At 44.8% G+C, this 12,560-nt stretch overlaps 2 protein-coding genes across 3 annotated transcripts; one reads left to right on the forward strand and one right to left on the reverse strand.

Moving 5' to 3' along the window:
• The first annotated feature begins 115 nt into the window (after positions 1–115).
• best1 (bestrophin 1) lies at positions 116–8,665 on the forward strand. The gene is made up of 11 exons (XM_042110459.1): positions 116–291; positions 937–1,056; positions 1,282–1,760; positions 1,938–2,032; positions 3,386–3,619; positions 4,683–4,837; positions 5,083–5,160; positions 5,390–5,542; positions 5,749–5,829; positions 6,164–6,315; positions 6,783–8,665. The coding sequence occupies exons 3-11, from the start codon at positions 1,609–1,611 to the stop codon at positions 7,864–7,866; spliced, it is 2,184 nt and encodes a 727-aa protein (XP_041966393.1). The 5' UTR covers positions 116–291; positions 937–1,056; positions 1,282–1,608; the 3' UTR covers positions 7,867–8,665.
• Positions 8,666–9,051: 386 nt separating this feature from the next.
• fth1b (ferritin, heavy polypeptide 1b) lies at positions 9,052–12,480 on the reverse strand. 2 transcript variants are annotated; one of them, XM_042110376.1, is made up of 5 exons: positions 12,371–12,480; positions 11,321–11,426; positions 11,078–11,224; positions 9,969–10,094; positions 9,052–9,735 (listed from the first exon to the last, which is right to left on the reverse strand). In XM_042110376.1, exons 1-5 carry the CDS (start codon positions 12,463–12,465, stop codon positions 9,577–9,579), a joined length of 633 nt encoding a protein of 210 aa, XP_041966310.1. In that variant the 5' UTR covers positions 12,466–12,480; the 3' UTR covers positions 9,052–9,576. The 2 variants fall into 2 exon arrangements, with proteins under 2 accessions (XP_041966310.1, XP_041966311.1); XM_042110377.1 differs by having other exon boundaries at positions 12,306–12,388.
• Between the last annotated feature and the right edge of the window lie 80 nt (positions 12,481–12,560).

The following is a 12,560-nucleotide window of genomic DNA, read 5'->3' on the forward strand; positions in this document are numbered from 1 at the left end:
ATGACTTGTTGAGCTTGCTTTATTTTGTGACAGAATGTGTCTTTTCTCGGCGCAGTCCAGATACTTTTTTCTTCTTATGATGGACTCCGCCTTTGGTCCTATCCAGGAATGCAGGTTCAGCCCACTGACATGAAACAATATGACACAGCAGTTTATTTCATGACAATCAAGGACACAATTGTAGCTTACCGTTATCAGAGACTGGCGTATGATCTGAATTAGGCCAAACAGCCGTGTTTGATCAAAAAGGTTAAAAGCAACTAACTGCCCAAACGTGGCCCACCGAAACAGGTGCGTAATTTGAACCAAACTCGATGTCAATTTAAGATGTTTCGTTGCGCCAACATTTAAGAAGTAGCCTAACTACACCTCACTCTTCTTACCTTTCCACAAACTTTCCAGAATCTCAAAGGACGTGTTTGATTGTGCCCATCAGATCTGCGAGTGCAAGTCTCACGCGTGCACAAAATTATCTGCAGGCTAACGTTACTTTCTCTAGTAGGCTACAGCTTGCTTTAAATGGGCATCTGCTGTTCAGTTAACGTTTCTCGAACATAAGTCTGTCGGACTTCGCTCAGTCGTGGTTAAAGGGTTAATCACAAACTTCAGTTCGGTCGACCGATGTTTCGCATTCTGTCCACCAGAGGGCGCAAGAGTGTCCTAGTTTCCCTGCTGCTTCTTAATTTGGTCGGCCCCTCTCAAAGAATTCCCTTTCATTCCCTTTGGATTAAAGGTGATGAGATTTGACACACTTCCTTCATCAGTGGTACAAACAGAAGGAGCAGTAACATTATATAACTTATGATATACATGCCATTGTTTGCTTCCGTTATTAAGATATTATTCTCCTGAGTTGGTGTATGAACACAGGGTGATTTGCTCAGATTAACTAGTAGGCTACCTAGGTTTCACAATGCACCTTTGTTGCTGAAACAGATTAACACGTCAAGTGACTGGAGATGTGGGCGTCTATTTCTCTCATTCTCCTCGCCTCTCCTCCATCCCTTGCCATTACACTCAGCGTCAGGGTTGTCAACACATTTCCCATCCAACACAGTGAGTACAACCAAACTTTCTTACTCCTCATCTGCTCTGCATTTATTCAGCACAGTATGGTTTTGCCATGTCTGACAGATACATGTAAAATAACTGGTGGATAATGTGGTGAAGTCACAACTGTACTAACTATAGCTTACGTTCTCTTTCTCTCCCCCTCTCTCTCTCTCTTTTCCTCACACTTTCTCTGACTTTATCTCCCCCCACCAACATAAATACTAACAGCACTTTCTATTCTGCCAATAACTTTGATATTTTGGTCAGCTGAGCCATATGGTCACAGCCTGAAGGTGTGTTGTGTGGGCATACATTTCTATGTCTGTATCTCTCCCAGTTTGCCCCCCCCCCCAACATGTGAACTCAGCAGCTGTAAGTGAGGGTGTCATTGTAGATGCTCTGCTAGCCTGTTAGCATTGTGTTGTTTGGCCAGTACAAGTGAGAGACCCTCAGGCTAGTCCCCCACACACCCACCCACCCAACCTTCCTCCAACACTAACGCCAGCTCTCGTGGCGCCCTGTGAGGTTGGTCATCCTTGCCACTAGGGGGCAGCAATGACAGTGACCTACTCACGCAGGGTGGCGGATGCTGGTCTGGGGACCTTCTCCCACCTGCTCCTGCGCTGGAGGGGCAGCATCTACAAGCTGCTCTACAGAGAGCTCATCATCTTCACCATCCTCTACTTTGGCTTCAGTGTCCTGTACAGGTGTGTAAAAAAAACCAAGAGCACATCACACTCACACACACATACATACACACACACACACACACACACACACACACACGCACACGCACACGCACACAAATGAATGGAGAAGGCCGCCCTGGAGGATGTCACTGCATACACTGACTGACCCCAATTGTGACCTTTACTTCTCCCCAGGTTCCTCTTGGATGAAGGGCAGAGAAGGCTCTTTGAGAAACTGGCCATCTACTGTGACAAGTATGCCAATCTGATCCCTTTGTCCTTCGTACTAGGTATGTACAAGTGGATTCATGCCCCATTATGATATGAAGCTTTCATGCACTAGAGATAATGACAATGGCTTATGGTCCTTAACGTGCATTAAGTTATGTAAGAAGGTTTGATAGTGAGAAGTTATATGTATGGTAAGTAACTAGATGTACCGCAGAGCGGTACAAAATATGACCGCCGCCCAGTTCAGCATATTTTTTCCACAAAAATAAATCACGCTGAAAGGCCTATATGATTCTAACTGCCTCACTAAATTGCATTATCCACACTCAATTCTCACTGGTATCTGCTAGACAACAAGTACCAAAACATGATTAGTTCATAGAGTTCACATGTAAAATTGATTTTATACAACCCCACCCCCATCTTGCCTGTTCATAATTCTGAGAAATTCTTGAACTGTGTGCATGTGTGCGTGCACACGTTTATGTTTATGTGTGTGGGTGTGTGTGTGTGTGTGTGTGTGTGTATGTGTGTGTGCGTGCTTGTGTGTTTGTCTGCGTATGTGTGTTTGTGCATGTGCATGCATGCGTACATATGTCTACTGTGTGAGTATGTGTCATACGTATGATTACTGTGAATGTATGTGTGTGCGTGTGTATCTGTTTATGCACATGTGTGCACATGGAATGGGTTAACATGACACCTGGAGGCAAACATACGAAAGAAAATGGTCCTTCTAAACCCTACGGTTCTCGAGATATTCACAGAAAACTGTGTCTGCCCTACCCTCCTTTCGGGGGGTCCAGTCCAGCGGGGGGGCTACAGATCAAAACGAAAAACGATGGTTCCATGCTATCCATGTGGGGTTACATGCCCACCAAGTTTCGTGTACCCCGGTCTTTCAGTGTCCCGGGAATCCTTGACGGAAATTTGGGCATGCGAAAAAGAAAAGAAAAAAGAAGAAAAAAAAAATCTGACTAAACCTATATGACCGCCGCTTCGCTGCGTGGCGGTCATAATAATCATGATTACTTAACATGCATATAGCATTTCACTCTCCTTACATAATGATTTTCCATTATCATACAGCTAAATTAATCAGATAATTCACCACAGCCATTTGCACTGAAACACCACATACAGTCAGCTGTGAGGCACAGTACACAACACAGTCATTGCTCCTGTACAGGCGCCCAGGTCTTAATGTGTCATTGGTACTAGAACAAAGTTAATGATGTTTAAACCTTTGTATGTATTTTCTCTGTGTTTGACAGTCTTATGTGTGGGCATACGTTTGTATATGGCATCAAACCATATACAAACCATGTAAAAAACATATAGCAATATGTGCATCTGTGTGTGTGTCTATGGTCATATGTGTGTGTGTGTGTGTGTGTGTGTGTGTGTATCAGGTTTCTATGTGACACTGGTGGTGTCTCGCTGGTGGGGGCAGTTTGAGAGTGTTCCCTGGCCGGACCGTCTGGGAGCGTTGGTGGGTGGTCATGTGAGGGGCGCTGACGAATCAGCTCGCCTCGTACGCCGCACCCTGATGCGCTACGCCAACCTATCAGGAGTGCTCATCTACCGATCAGTCAGCACCGCCGTCTACAAAAGATTCCCCACTATGGACCACCTGGTCCAGGCAGGTATGTCTTCACCAGCTGAGTGGGATGCTTGTAACATGCACACACACACACACACACATACACACACACACACACTGACTTGCAGCTTCACTTAGTTATGTTTTAGAATGATGCTTTTAGAAACAAAGTTCTATAATATATACTAAACATTAACTGCTGAATGCAGAATGGATTAATTCACATAATTCTTTTGTCACAGCATTTCAAAGATCAAGAACCAAAATACATTTTCCCAAAACATTTTTTTATCACATGCTGACTCTGAACAGATCTATGTTGCATTTAGAGAAATTGTCTAAATGCAACGTGAATAATGAATAATTACCTAGTTAAATGAGAGATTATTGTTTTGAACACTTTCTTTATGTGTTTACCTTAGTCGTTGCTCAACAACGCTTTTGGGAAACAAACCCTTAGGCAGGGTCTAAATCAGCTTTAGTTACTGGCAAGGTTTCTACTGCAAAAAATAGTGTTGTTACACCAATGTAAACAAACATGACTGATTATGACAATGTGTTTCAACTTAATTTCCGTCTCATTCCCAAACCATTTGTATTCTCCTCCGAGTCTGTGGGTGAATCTCGATGTCCACCCTCACAGACTCACAGACTTGCTCTAACTTTGTGAGGGCTTAGGGCTGTCTGTGAAACTGTGAAGTGCACGAGGGCTCACTCGCACCCTTTCTGTACCCTTTCCGGTCCCCTTAAGTCGGCATGAATGCAGACTTTACTCAAGGGCATTCCCAATAATTCATGGTGTTGTCATGACGTGGAACTCAGGGTTACCCAAAGGGAGGCTCGAATAGCTTGCAAAAAACATCAGTAAACAACTGCCATAAAATGGAAACGGAAACGTGCTTGCAACACGTTTCTGGTGTTCTGGTGTCAGTTTAACGATAGGTCACAGGTGCTGTCCCATTCCTATCATTAGTATTTTGAACCTTTACAGCCTCTCAAATTCAATCACTTATCAACGGATGTCAGTTAAGTCTTAGGGGGGACTTGGAGATTCAGCCTATGAGGTGTTGTTTGACACCTATGTGTCCCCTCATCCTCCCCTTCAGGTCTGATGACTGCAGAGGAGCTGAGGCAGTTGGAGGACCTGCCGTCTCCACACAACAAATTCTGGGTTCCCTGTATGTGGTTTGTCAACCTGACCATGAGGGCCAGGGCAGAGGGGCGCATCAACAACGATGTGGCCCTCACTGCCCTCCTCAATGTGAGTCTGATGGGTATCGACATTTAGAGCATTTAAGTCTCCAAACCTTCCTTTATCGGCACCTTGTACACGGAAAAGAACTCATTGTTGTTCCCTCTCATAACTGTTGTAGTAAAATATGAGATATGAAACAAAACATCCTTCATTTGAAATGTTTGTGAGGCCCCTTCAACAATGACCCCTGTGTTTACACTAATCAAACACTTGCATGTGAAGTAATCAAACACTCTCTGTTCTCTCTCCAGGAACTGAACACACTGCGTTCCCAGTGCATGAAGCTGTACAGCTACGACTGGATCAGCCTGCCTCTAGTTTACACGCAGGTTGGGCTTATCAGTACAGCTTATCTACAGTACCATTCCACAATCAGATCTCTTATACTTTTACTCGCACAAGCATTAGTCTAACAATAGAACGATTAGCACACACAACTCAGTGATATCAATACACAAACGCAAATAGTAGGGACCCAGTAGTGAATTAGAATGGCTACTGTTTTTTTCAGGTTATTTTGCTTAATGTCTAAACTCATTTTATCACCTTTTATTGAAGGTGGTCACCGTGGCTGTGTATAGCTTCTTCCTGGCTTGTCTGATTGGCCGGCAATTTTTAGACCCTAGTCAGGACTACCCAGGCCATGACCTGGACTTCTACCTGCCTGTGTTCACCTTGCTACAGTTCTTTTTCTATGTTGGATGGCTAAAGGTGAGGAAAGGTGTGTGTGTGTGCGTGTGTGTGTGTGTGTGTGTGTGTGTGTGTGTGCACTGTTGTGTTTAAATATAGACTTATCAGACAGGGATACCATTTCACTGCCCTTTCAAGTCTACTGTGAGTTATTTCAGTTCTAGTATAAAGATTTTTTGAAAGACTCAAAGAAAGACCTTGATATTTATTTTTATATACATTTTCAGGTGGCAGAACAGCTGATAAATCCCTTTGGAGAGGATGATGATGATTTTGAGACCAACTGGCTGATAGACCGTAATTTACAGGTAATATGTTGTAAAGGTTTCACATACATATTGCCTACTGACTTTTCTCAAGAATGTTTAGGATTTGTGGTCAATGTCCCTGATGTTTATACCATTTTAATCTTCCTATTAGGCTAAGTCTGCTTTGCTAAATGGGTTTGATTTTAATGTCAAAAAGAAAAAAACAATTAATCCATAAAAGAACAAACATAATCAACATCAGGTGAAGTCTGCTGCTAGAGCTTCTGGAGCAGTGTGTGTGTGTGTGTGTGTGTGTGTGTGTGTGTGTGTGTGTGTGTGTGTGTGTGTGTGCGTGTGTGTGTGTTTGTTTACCTGTGTAATATGCTCTCCTCAGGTGTCCCTGCTGTCAGTGGACGAGATGTACGACAGCGTGCCTCTGATGGAGAGGGATAAGTACTGGAACGAGTCGGAGCCACAGCCTCCCTACACAGCGGCCAGCGCTGAACACAAGAAGCCCTCATTCATGGGCTCAGCGCTGGACATCAGGTGGGTGTCCCGCTGTGCTGTTGCCTTGGTCCTTGAGAGATTGACTGAATCCTAAATGATAATTGAAGAATCCAGGGTGTGTGAACATGACAGATTTGAGAAAATAGCCCGGAGACAATGGAAATTCACCTTGTGTTCCTCTATTCAGCAACAAAACACACCAACAGCAAATACTATGTAGCATTTATCATTTTATTAATTATTTTGTCATTATTCGTATGACAAAATAATCTTTCGTTCTCACTCAGATACTTTGAAGACTGTATACAGCTTGCCTTATTGTTACACTAGTGCACCTTAGTAGTCAGTGTTAAAACTGATACTCTTCTTATATTGATCATTTTAACATAATTTTCTCACAATGAATCTTCTGTTGAAATAGCTTCTGAGACATTCTAAATGTCCTTAGACTTAACTTTACACAGTTGATGTCATTGGAGCCTCTTTATCTCTGCTGCCCTCCCCAGTGTGCCGAAGGAGGAGATGGAGTTCCAGTCTAACCTGGAACAGATAAAGGAGCACGAGGAGGCCAACCACTCCACCCCTCTGCTGGGGAACCTGTCCCGCCTGTTGGGGGTCCAGTCCCCCAGCTTCCCCCGACCCACGCCCACCTCCCGGGTGTCCCTGCTACGGCGGCGCCCTCGCGCCCCCCTCAGCCGCTTCCCCCTCCACCTGCACGGCGAGGCGCCTGCTCTCGCGGGGGGGCACGGCCGCACTCACGAGCGTGACATGGACTACGCCTTCTCCTCCATCCCCATGTGCGAGCGGCCGGGGTTCTACAGCTGCCCGCAGACGCCCATCCACTCCATGCCCCCGCCCGTGCCGCGGCCGAGGCCCACGCGCCGGGCGCAGGGCGACTGGACCCACAGCTCGTCCTCCTCCCTCGCCCACCCCACGGTGGGCTCCCAGCTCTTGCCGCCTGACACACCAGGTCACCTGCCGCCACCCCCGTCCTCCGCGTTCCCATGGCTGGGGGACGATGGGTCCGACACCCCCTCTGGTCCGGCTTTCTCTTTCCCAGATCCTGCCCCCGAGTTCTGCCCCCTCCCGAAGCCCAGGCTCGGGCAGGGCCTTCCCTCCAGACACCCTCAGCCCCCTCGCCTCTCCCTGGACACCCCCTCTTCTGCAGACAGTCAGCCAGGACCCCTAAGTGCTAGAGTTATGGGAGGTGGAGGAGGAGAGCGAATTTTCTCCTTCACTCCTCCCTCCAGGCCTCTCATTCAGACCACCAACAGCTCAAACAGCATCAACGGTGGCGGTGGTGGCAGCATCTCCGGCGCTACCGGTTCCCCTGCAAACCTGTGCAACGGCGCTGTGCCTCACCCGAACTTCCCCAGCGGTGGCGGCAGCGCCCAACGATTGGTCAGTAGCAGCAACGGAGCGCTCAGCAGCAGCAGCAACCTCAACCCCATCAGTGCCACTCCCACCAGCAGCCAGCCTGCGTCCAATCAGCAGAACTTCCCTAATGATTCCGGGATCTCATTGACTGAGGATCTTCTGAGGGGTCTGGTCTCCAAGGCGGGGCAGGGACAGGGAGAGCCAATGGGGTGAGGGAACAAGAGTGAAACAGGAAGTGTGGCAGAGACTAAGGGACCTCTGACTTCCTGAAAACTGACCATTGTCCCACTCTCTGATGCTCACCTGGCCAGATTAACATGGGAGACTGCGTTTGAGCCAAGATACACTGAACAACACCACTGATCAATGTTTCACAATCACCATAAATGCATCAGAGTATTCAAATCTACAAGTCCGACTTTAGTTTAGGTAGCCTTTGGTAAAAATGACATCAGTAATGTGTAAGGTTCTAAAAATATACAATGTATATATTACATATGTACATACTTTTTACTTTTTACAAACTTTAACTGTAAATATGTCTGTCGTGTGTCATTATGCAGGAACATAACATTCTAGAAACAGTAACAGAAAGTAGTTTACTCTTAAGTACTCTACAGTAAGCATAGTTATACTGTGACGATAGTACCTAAGGCGGCATTAAATAAAAGTTGACCGATCAATCCACTCCAGTCTCATGGAAACAGCAGAGTATATTCTGCAGACAGAGTAGCTGGGCTCCAGTCAATGGACTTGACCACAGACTAACAAGACCTCTGACAAGATCTACAACATATGGATGTTTCCTCTGGCCTATTTGTGTGTGTGTGTGTGTGTGTGTATACAGTATGTTATGCAGGGCTACTGAGGTAACAGTTCATCTAATACAGTGTTTTGCTCTAGTTGCCACTCTGTGAACCACAAAGGGTGTTATTCAAGCTGGGCTGATCCCGTACTTTAGATCCCCAAAACATCCTGTAGAGGCTCTGGTCCATGCCAATACCACTGTAATAAGATGCAAAATGGGATTTTCTGAGGAATTAAAATATTTTGTACCAGGGACTTCAGGTGTGCTATTTTTCTCTCGAACACAACACCGGAAAAAACATGCCACTGTAATTCAACTGAAGGGTGGAACAGCCAAAAACTAAAACATCATGTGACCCAGAAGTCAGAGCATGAATCTAGGTCCGTGTCAGACCTTCATATTCTAGCAGTATTAAGTCCACTTAATAAACCAACAATCTCTTCTTATTTACTATTTAAAAACATATTGACCTTCATCACATCCTGCACATACAATTAAATTGACATTAAAAATATACACTTTTTCCAGCTTTTTTACCCAAGCTGAGTTTTGACATTTGTTGACAAATATAATACAAAACACTGAGACAATTCAATTTTGGCTGTTGTTCCAACAGTCTTTTATTGTATGCAGACAGAGTATATAGGAGAGTGATCCTATATTTTATTCACAACATACCACATTTATGTGATATACACACATCATAATATAAATTGCACATGAGCAAGCAAAGGACAAATAAAAGCAGGAGTACCTGCTTTACAGTAGTAGGCATGTCTCACAGTGGTGGGAATGTGGGACGGAAAATAGGCTGAGCCTTCCAAAGGGAACATCACGCCTAAAGTGCTTATGGCTATCATGAGGACCGCATTAGTCCTGGGACAGTATATCCTCCTTAAAATATAAATATACGTAATCACTTTGTTTTTATTCAAAGCAGCCTACAGTATAGGGAGGATGTACATGTTGTCGGTAAAACTATGCACAAGCTGTGCTGGATTATCATATGCCTGGGTTGGACAGACCCACATGCAAAAGTCATGACGACGGGAGTCCTGATAGCAGCTAGTACTGGCCCTGATCTGGCCCAGATGAGAGGACGGCAGTGGCGGTTCTTAGTCGCTCTCCTTGCCCAGAGTGTGCTTGTCAAATAGGTACTCAGCCATGCCGTTCTGAGGAGCACCCATCCGGCGCAGGTTGGACACCCAGTCGGCCAGCTCCTTGATGGACTTCACCTGTTCAACCAGGTAGTGTGTTTCTATGAAGTCACACAACTGGAAGATGGAAAAAGAGGGAGGACACAGAGATAGAAACGAGGATGTAGATAGAAAGAGAGGAATACAGAATGGCAGAGGGGAAAAAGAAAGTGAGAGAAGAGAGACACCAATGAATGTAATTCTTTTTTGCCATGCTTCTCAACAGCAACCACTTCCACTGAAACAAAAACAAAATATCTAGCTCTGAGACTTCACTATGACAGGCTTTTTGGTGCATGTAACTGACTCACGTGTGGGTCGGTGTGGTCTGACGCGACCTTGTGCAGGTCCAATAGTGACTGGTTCACACTCTTCTCCAACTGCAGAGCACATTCAAGAGCCTCTAAACCACTGCCCCACTCATCCCGGTCAGGTTTCTACATTACACACACACACACAATCAGAGAGGGAGTGAGTAGAGAACCACAGAGAAGAGAAGTTTGTAAAACTGTGGAAGTTAAGAGACGCATTGTGCTTTTCAGACATATTCATGCTACACCAAATGTCCTTAAACGTATAATTGGCACCATAATCGTAAATTATTCATTACATCATGTCTGACCAAAAGCTTGGACACACATCATACCTGTCAACACTCCCGTTTTTCCCGGGTTCTCCCGTATTTCAAGGTCATCTCCCAGCACCCTCCCGTTTTGTTATTTCTCCCGGAAAACTCCCGTAATTTGCATGGCCATCAAATCAGTGATCCATTCATTTTTTTCTATTAGTCTGACATCTCTCAAGTTACCAGATTGTGTATGAAATACACCCTACACATACACGATCACTTAGTTTCAATTTCAACCGTTTTGTCATAGACTAAAACCTGGCAACCCAAAACCCAAATAAGGAACCGACTGCGCAGCCTGAGTCTCGTCGTAAGCAAGTGGGCTAGTTGAATGGCCTACTCCAGAACTAGCTGTTGTGAAATTGTTGGGAATTTAATTGATTAACACATCAAATAAACTGTTATTGAGTTGATACACTGAACTTGTTCCCTCGGAACCAAATCTGACCACAAGCAGCTTTGGAGTTTTGGAAGTAGGCTGCAGGCCAGACAGGCAGCTGGTGGATACATAACTGGCATGCGTAAGGTAATGGTAAGGTAAAAGCAACGACCGAAATGCAGTTTTGAAACCATAGGTTGAAACACGTGTATGAAACGTATTAAATATGCAAACACAGATCTGGTATAAACACTGACGCCCCCCCCCCCGTTTTTGTAAAGCTAAATGTTGACAGGTATGACACACATAGGAAATGTTGTTGGAGACCGCAAAAGGGCTGGTCTGAGCAATGGTAAATAAAACTGCCTGAATAAATTCAGCATTTCAAACGGTATTTCACTGATCGTGGTTACCCGGATATCTTGTAAGAAAATCCTCCCTCCCCTCTTGTTCTGTAGACTCATCAGTTTCTCGGCGTGCTCCTTCTCTTCCAGGGACTGCGCCCTAAAGAATTTGGCAAAGTTTGGCAAGGATTTGTCGTCCCGGTCAAAGTAATAAGCCTGTAGTTGTGCAAACACACACACACCTTTTTGATCACTAACACCCTAATAGCAATAGCATTAATACAATTTGTATTCTCAGTTTAGCCATCTCACCATTGAGAGATAAACATAGGAGGCATAAAGCTCTAGGTTAATCTGTCTGTTTATGGCAGCCTCACAGTCCTGGTGATAATTCTGCCTTACTTGGGATGTCATGATTCTGGAGAAACGAAACAGGACAAAAACGTGTTAGTATAAAACACATCAATGGGAAACGATCCACATACTATGATATGAAATAACTCAATTGGAGTCGACGACATCCTGGCTGACCCAGTATGGCGACCTATGTTTAGGATTTATAACCAACAACTCAAGTGATTCCGTGTGCTAATAGGAGAATTCAAAGCACTCCCTATGTTGAATGTATTTAGGGAAGATGGCTAGGCTACATTTTGGACTATGCAAAACCTAAAAATCTGACGACTAAGAGTGTAAAATCATGTTACATAAAATGATGACTATATCTATATATGCTATGTCTCCTTTAATGGATGGATTTAACAATGTCGAAGACGCATGCTGACGTCGATGGAATGAGGGTAGGGATCCCGTTGATTCAAAACAATATGAGCATTGGGCAATGTCATCACAGACGCACCCATATACAACCTTGTGCAATAGACAATATGTCAACACACACACACGCATCCCAAACAAAGCTGATTGTGCAATGAACAAGTACAATAGGCCAACAGCACTCGTCAGTGATCCAATGATTTACTTATCTGGTAATCACTAACTAGTCCATAGAAGAGTGAGAAACCAGGCGACTCCCCGATGCAAGCATTTGCCAAATTTAAGATTTTAACCCAATACAAACCACATCTGCCTCAACCCCACACCAACGGCGCGCACTTGGAGGCTCCTGGCTAACGTTAGCTAGCCAGGGAGAATTCGGTAAGATTAGCCAAATACTGAACTTGGGGGTTAACGTTAGCTAAGATATTCGAATTTTCAAATTAGGAAATTCCGCGTAATTTAGTCGTGTGCCTCTAATTTTTAATAGAATTAGACATTGTTCTAGCCACATACTCACTGTAAATAAAACGTTCGTCCTCTGAAGAAATTCTGTTTTTCAAACCAACTTGCTGGTGTACCTACCTGCCTTGTCCCGTTTTCCGATTGGTCCAATGCAGTACTATTGCGTGTGCGCGTAAGAACAAGTCCGTCTCGTCAAAACGGCGATTGGCTAGCATGACAGAAGACACACCTAAAAATAAAAACAATCCATAAAGCTATATAACGGTTCGACCACTGCTACAATGTAGAGGGCATCCTTCTTCATAGACAG

Source organism: Alosa sapidissima, chromosome 11 (genome assembly GCF_018492685.1).
Source record: "Alosa sapidissima isolate fAloSap1 chromosome 11, fAloSap1.pri, whole genome shotgun sequence".
Lineage (NCBI taxonomy): Eukaryota > Metazoa > Chordata > Actinopteri > Clupeiformes > Clupeidae > Alosa > Alosa sapidissima.

What these genes read in the sequence shown, in the direction of transcription:
- fth1b (XM_042110376.1), bottom strand. Translation starts at nt 12,465, where the DNA reads ATGCTAGCCAATCGCCGTTTTGACGAGACGGACTTGTTCTTACGCGCA. An exon ending in CGGAAAACGGGACAAGGCAG is followed by an intron (nt 11,427 to 12,370) that starts GTAGGTACACCA and finishes TCGTTTCTCCAG; the next exon opens with AATCATGACATCCCAAGTAA. An exon ending in CAGACCACACCGACCCACAC is followed by an intron (nt 9,736 to 9,968) that starts GTGAGTCAGTTA and finishes TCCATCTTCCAG; the next exon opens with TTGTGTGACTTCATAGAAAC.
- best1 (XM_042110459.1), top strand. Translation starts at nt 1,609, where the DNA reads ATGACAGTGACCTACTCACGCAGGGTGGCGGATGCTGGTCTGGGGACC. An exon ending in GGCTTCAGTGTCCTGTACAG is followed by an intron (nt 1,761 to 1,937) that starts GTGTGTAAAAAA and finishes ACTTCTCCCCAG; the next exon opens with GTTCCTCTTGGATGAAGGGC. An exon ending in CCCTTTGTCCTTCGTACTAG is followed by an intron (nt 2,033 to 3,385) that starts GTATGTACAAGT and finishes TGTGTGTATCAG; the next exon opens with GTTTCTATGTGACACTGGTG.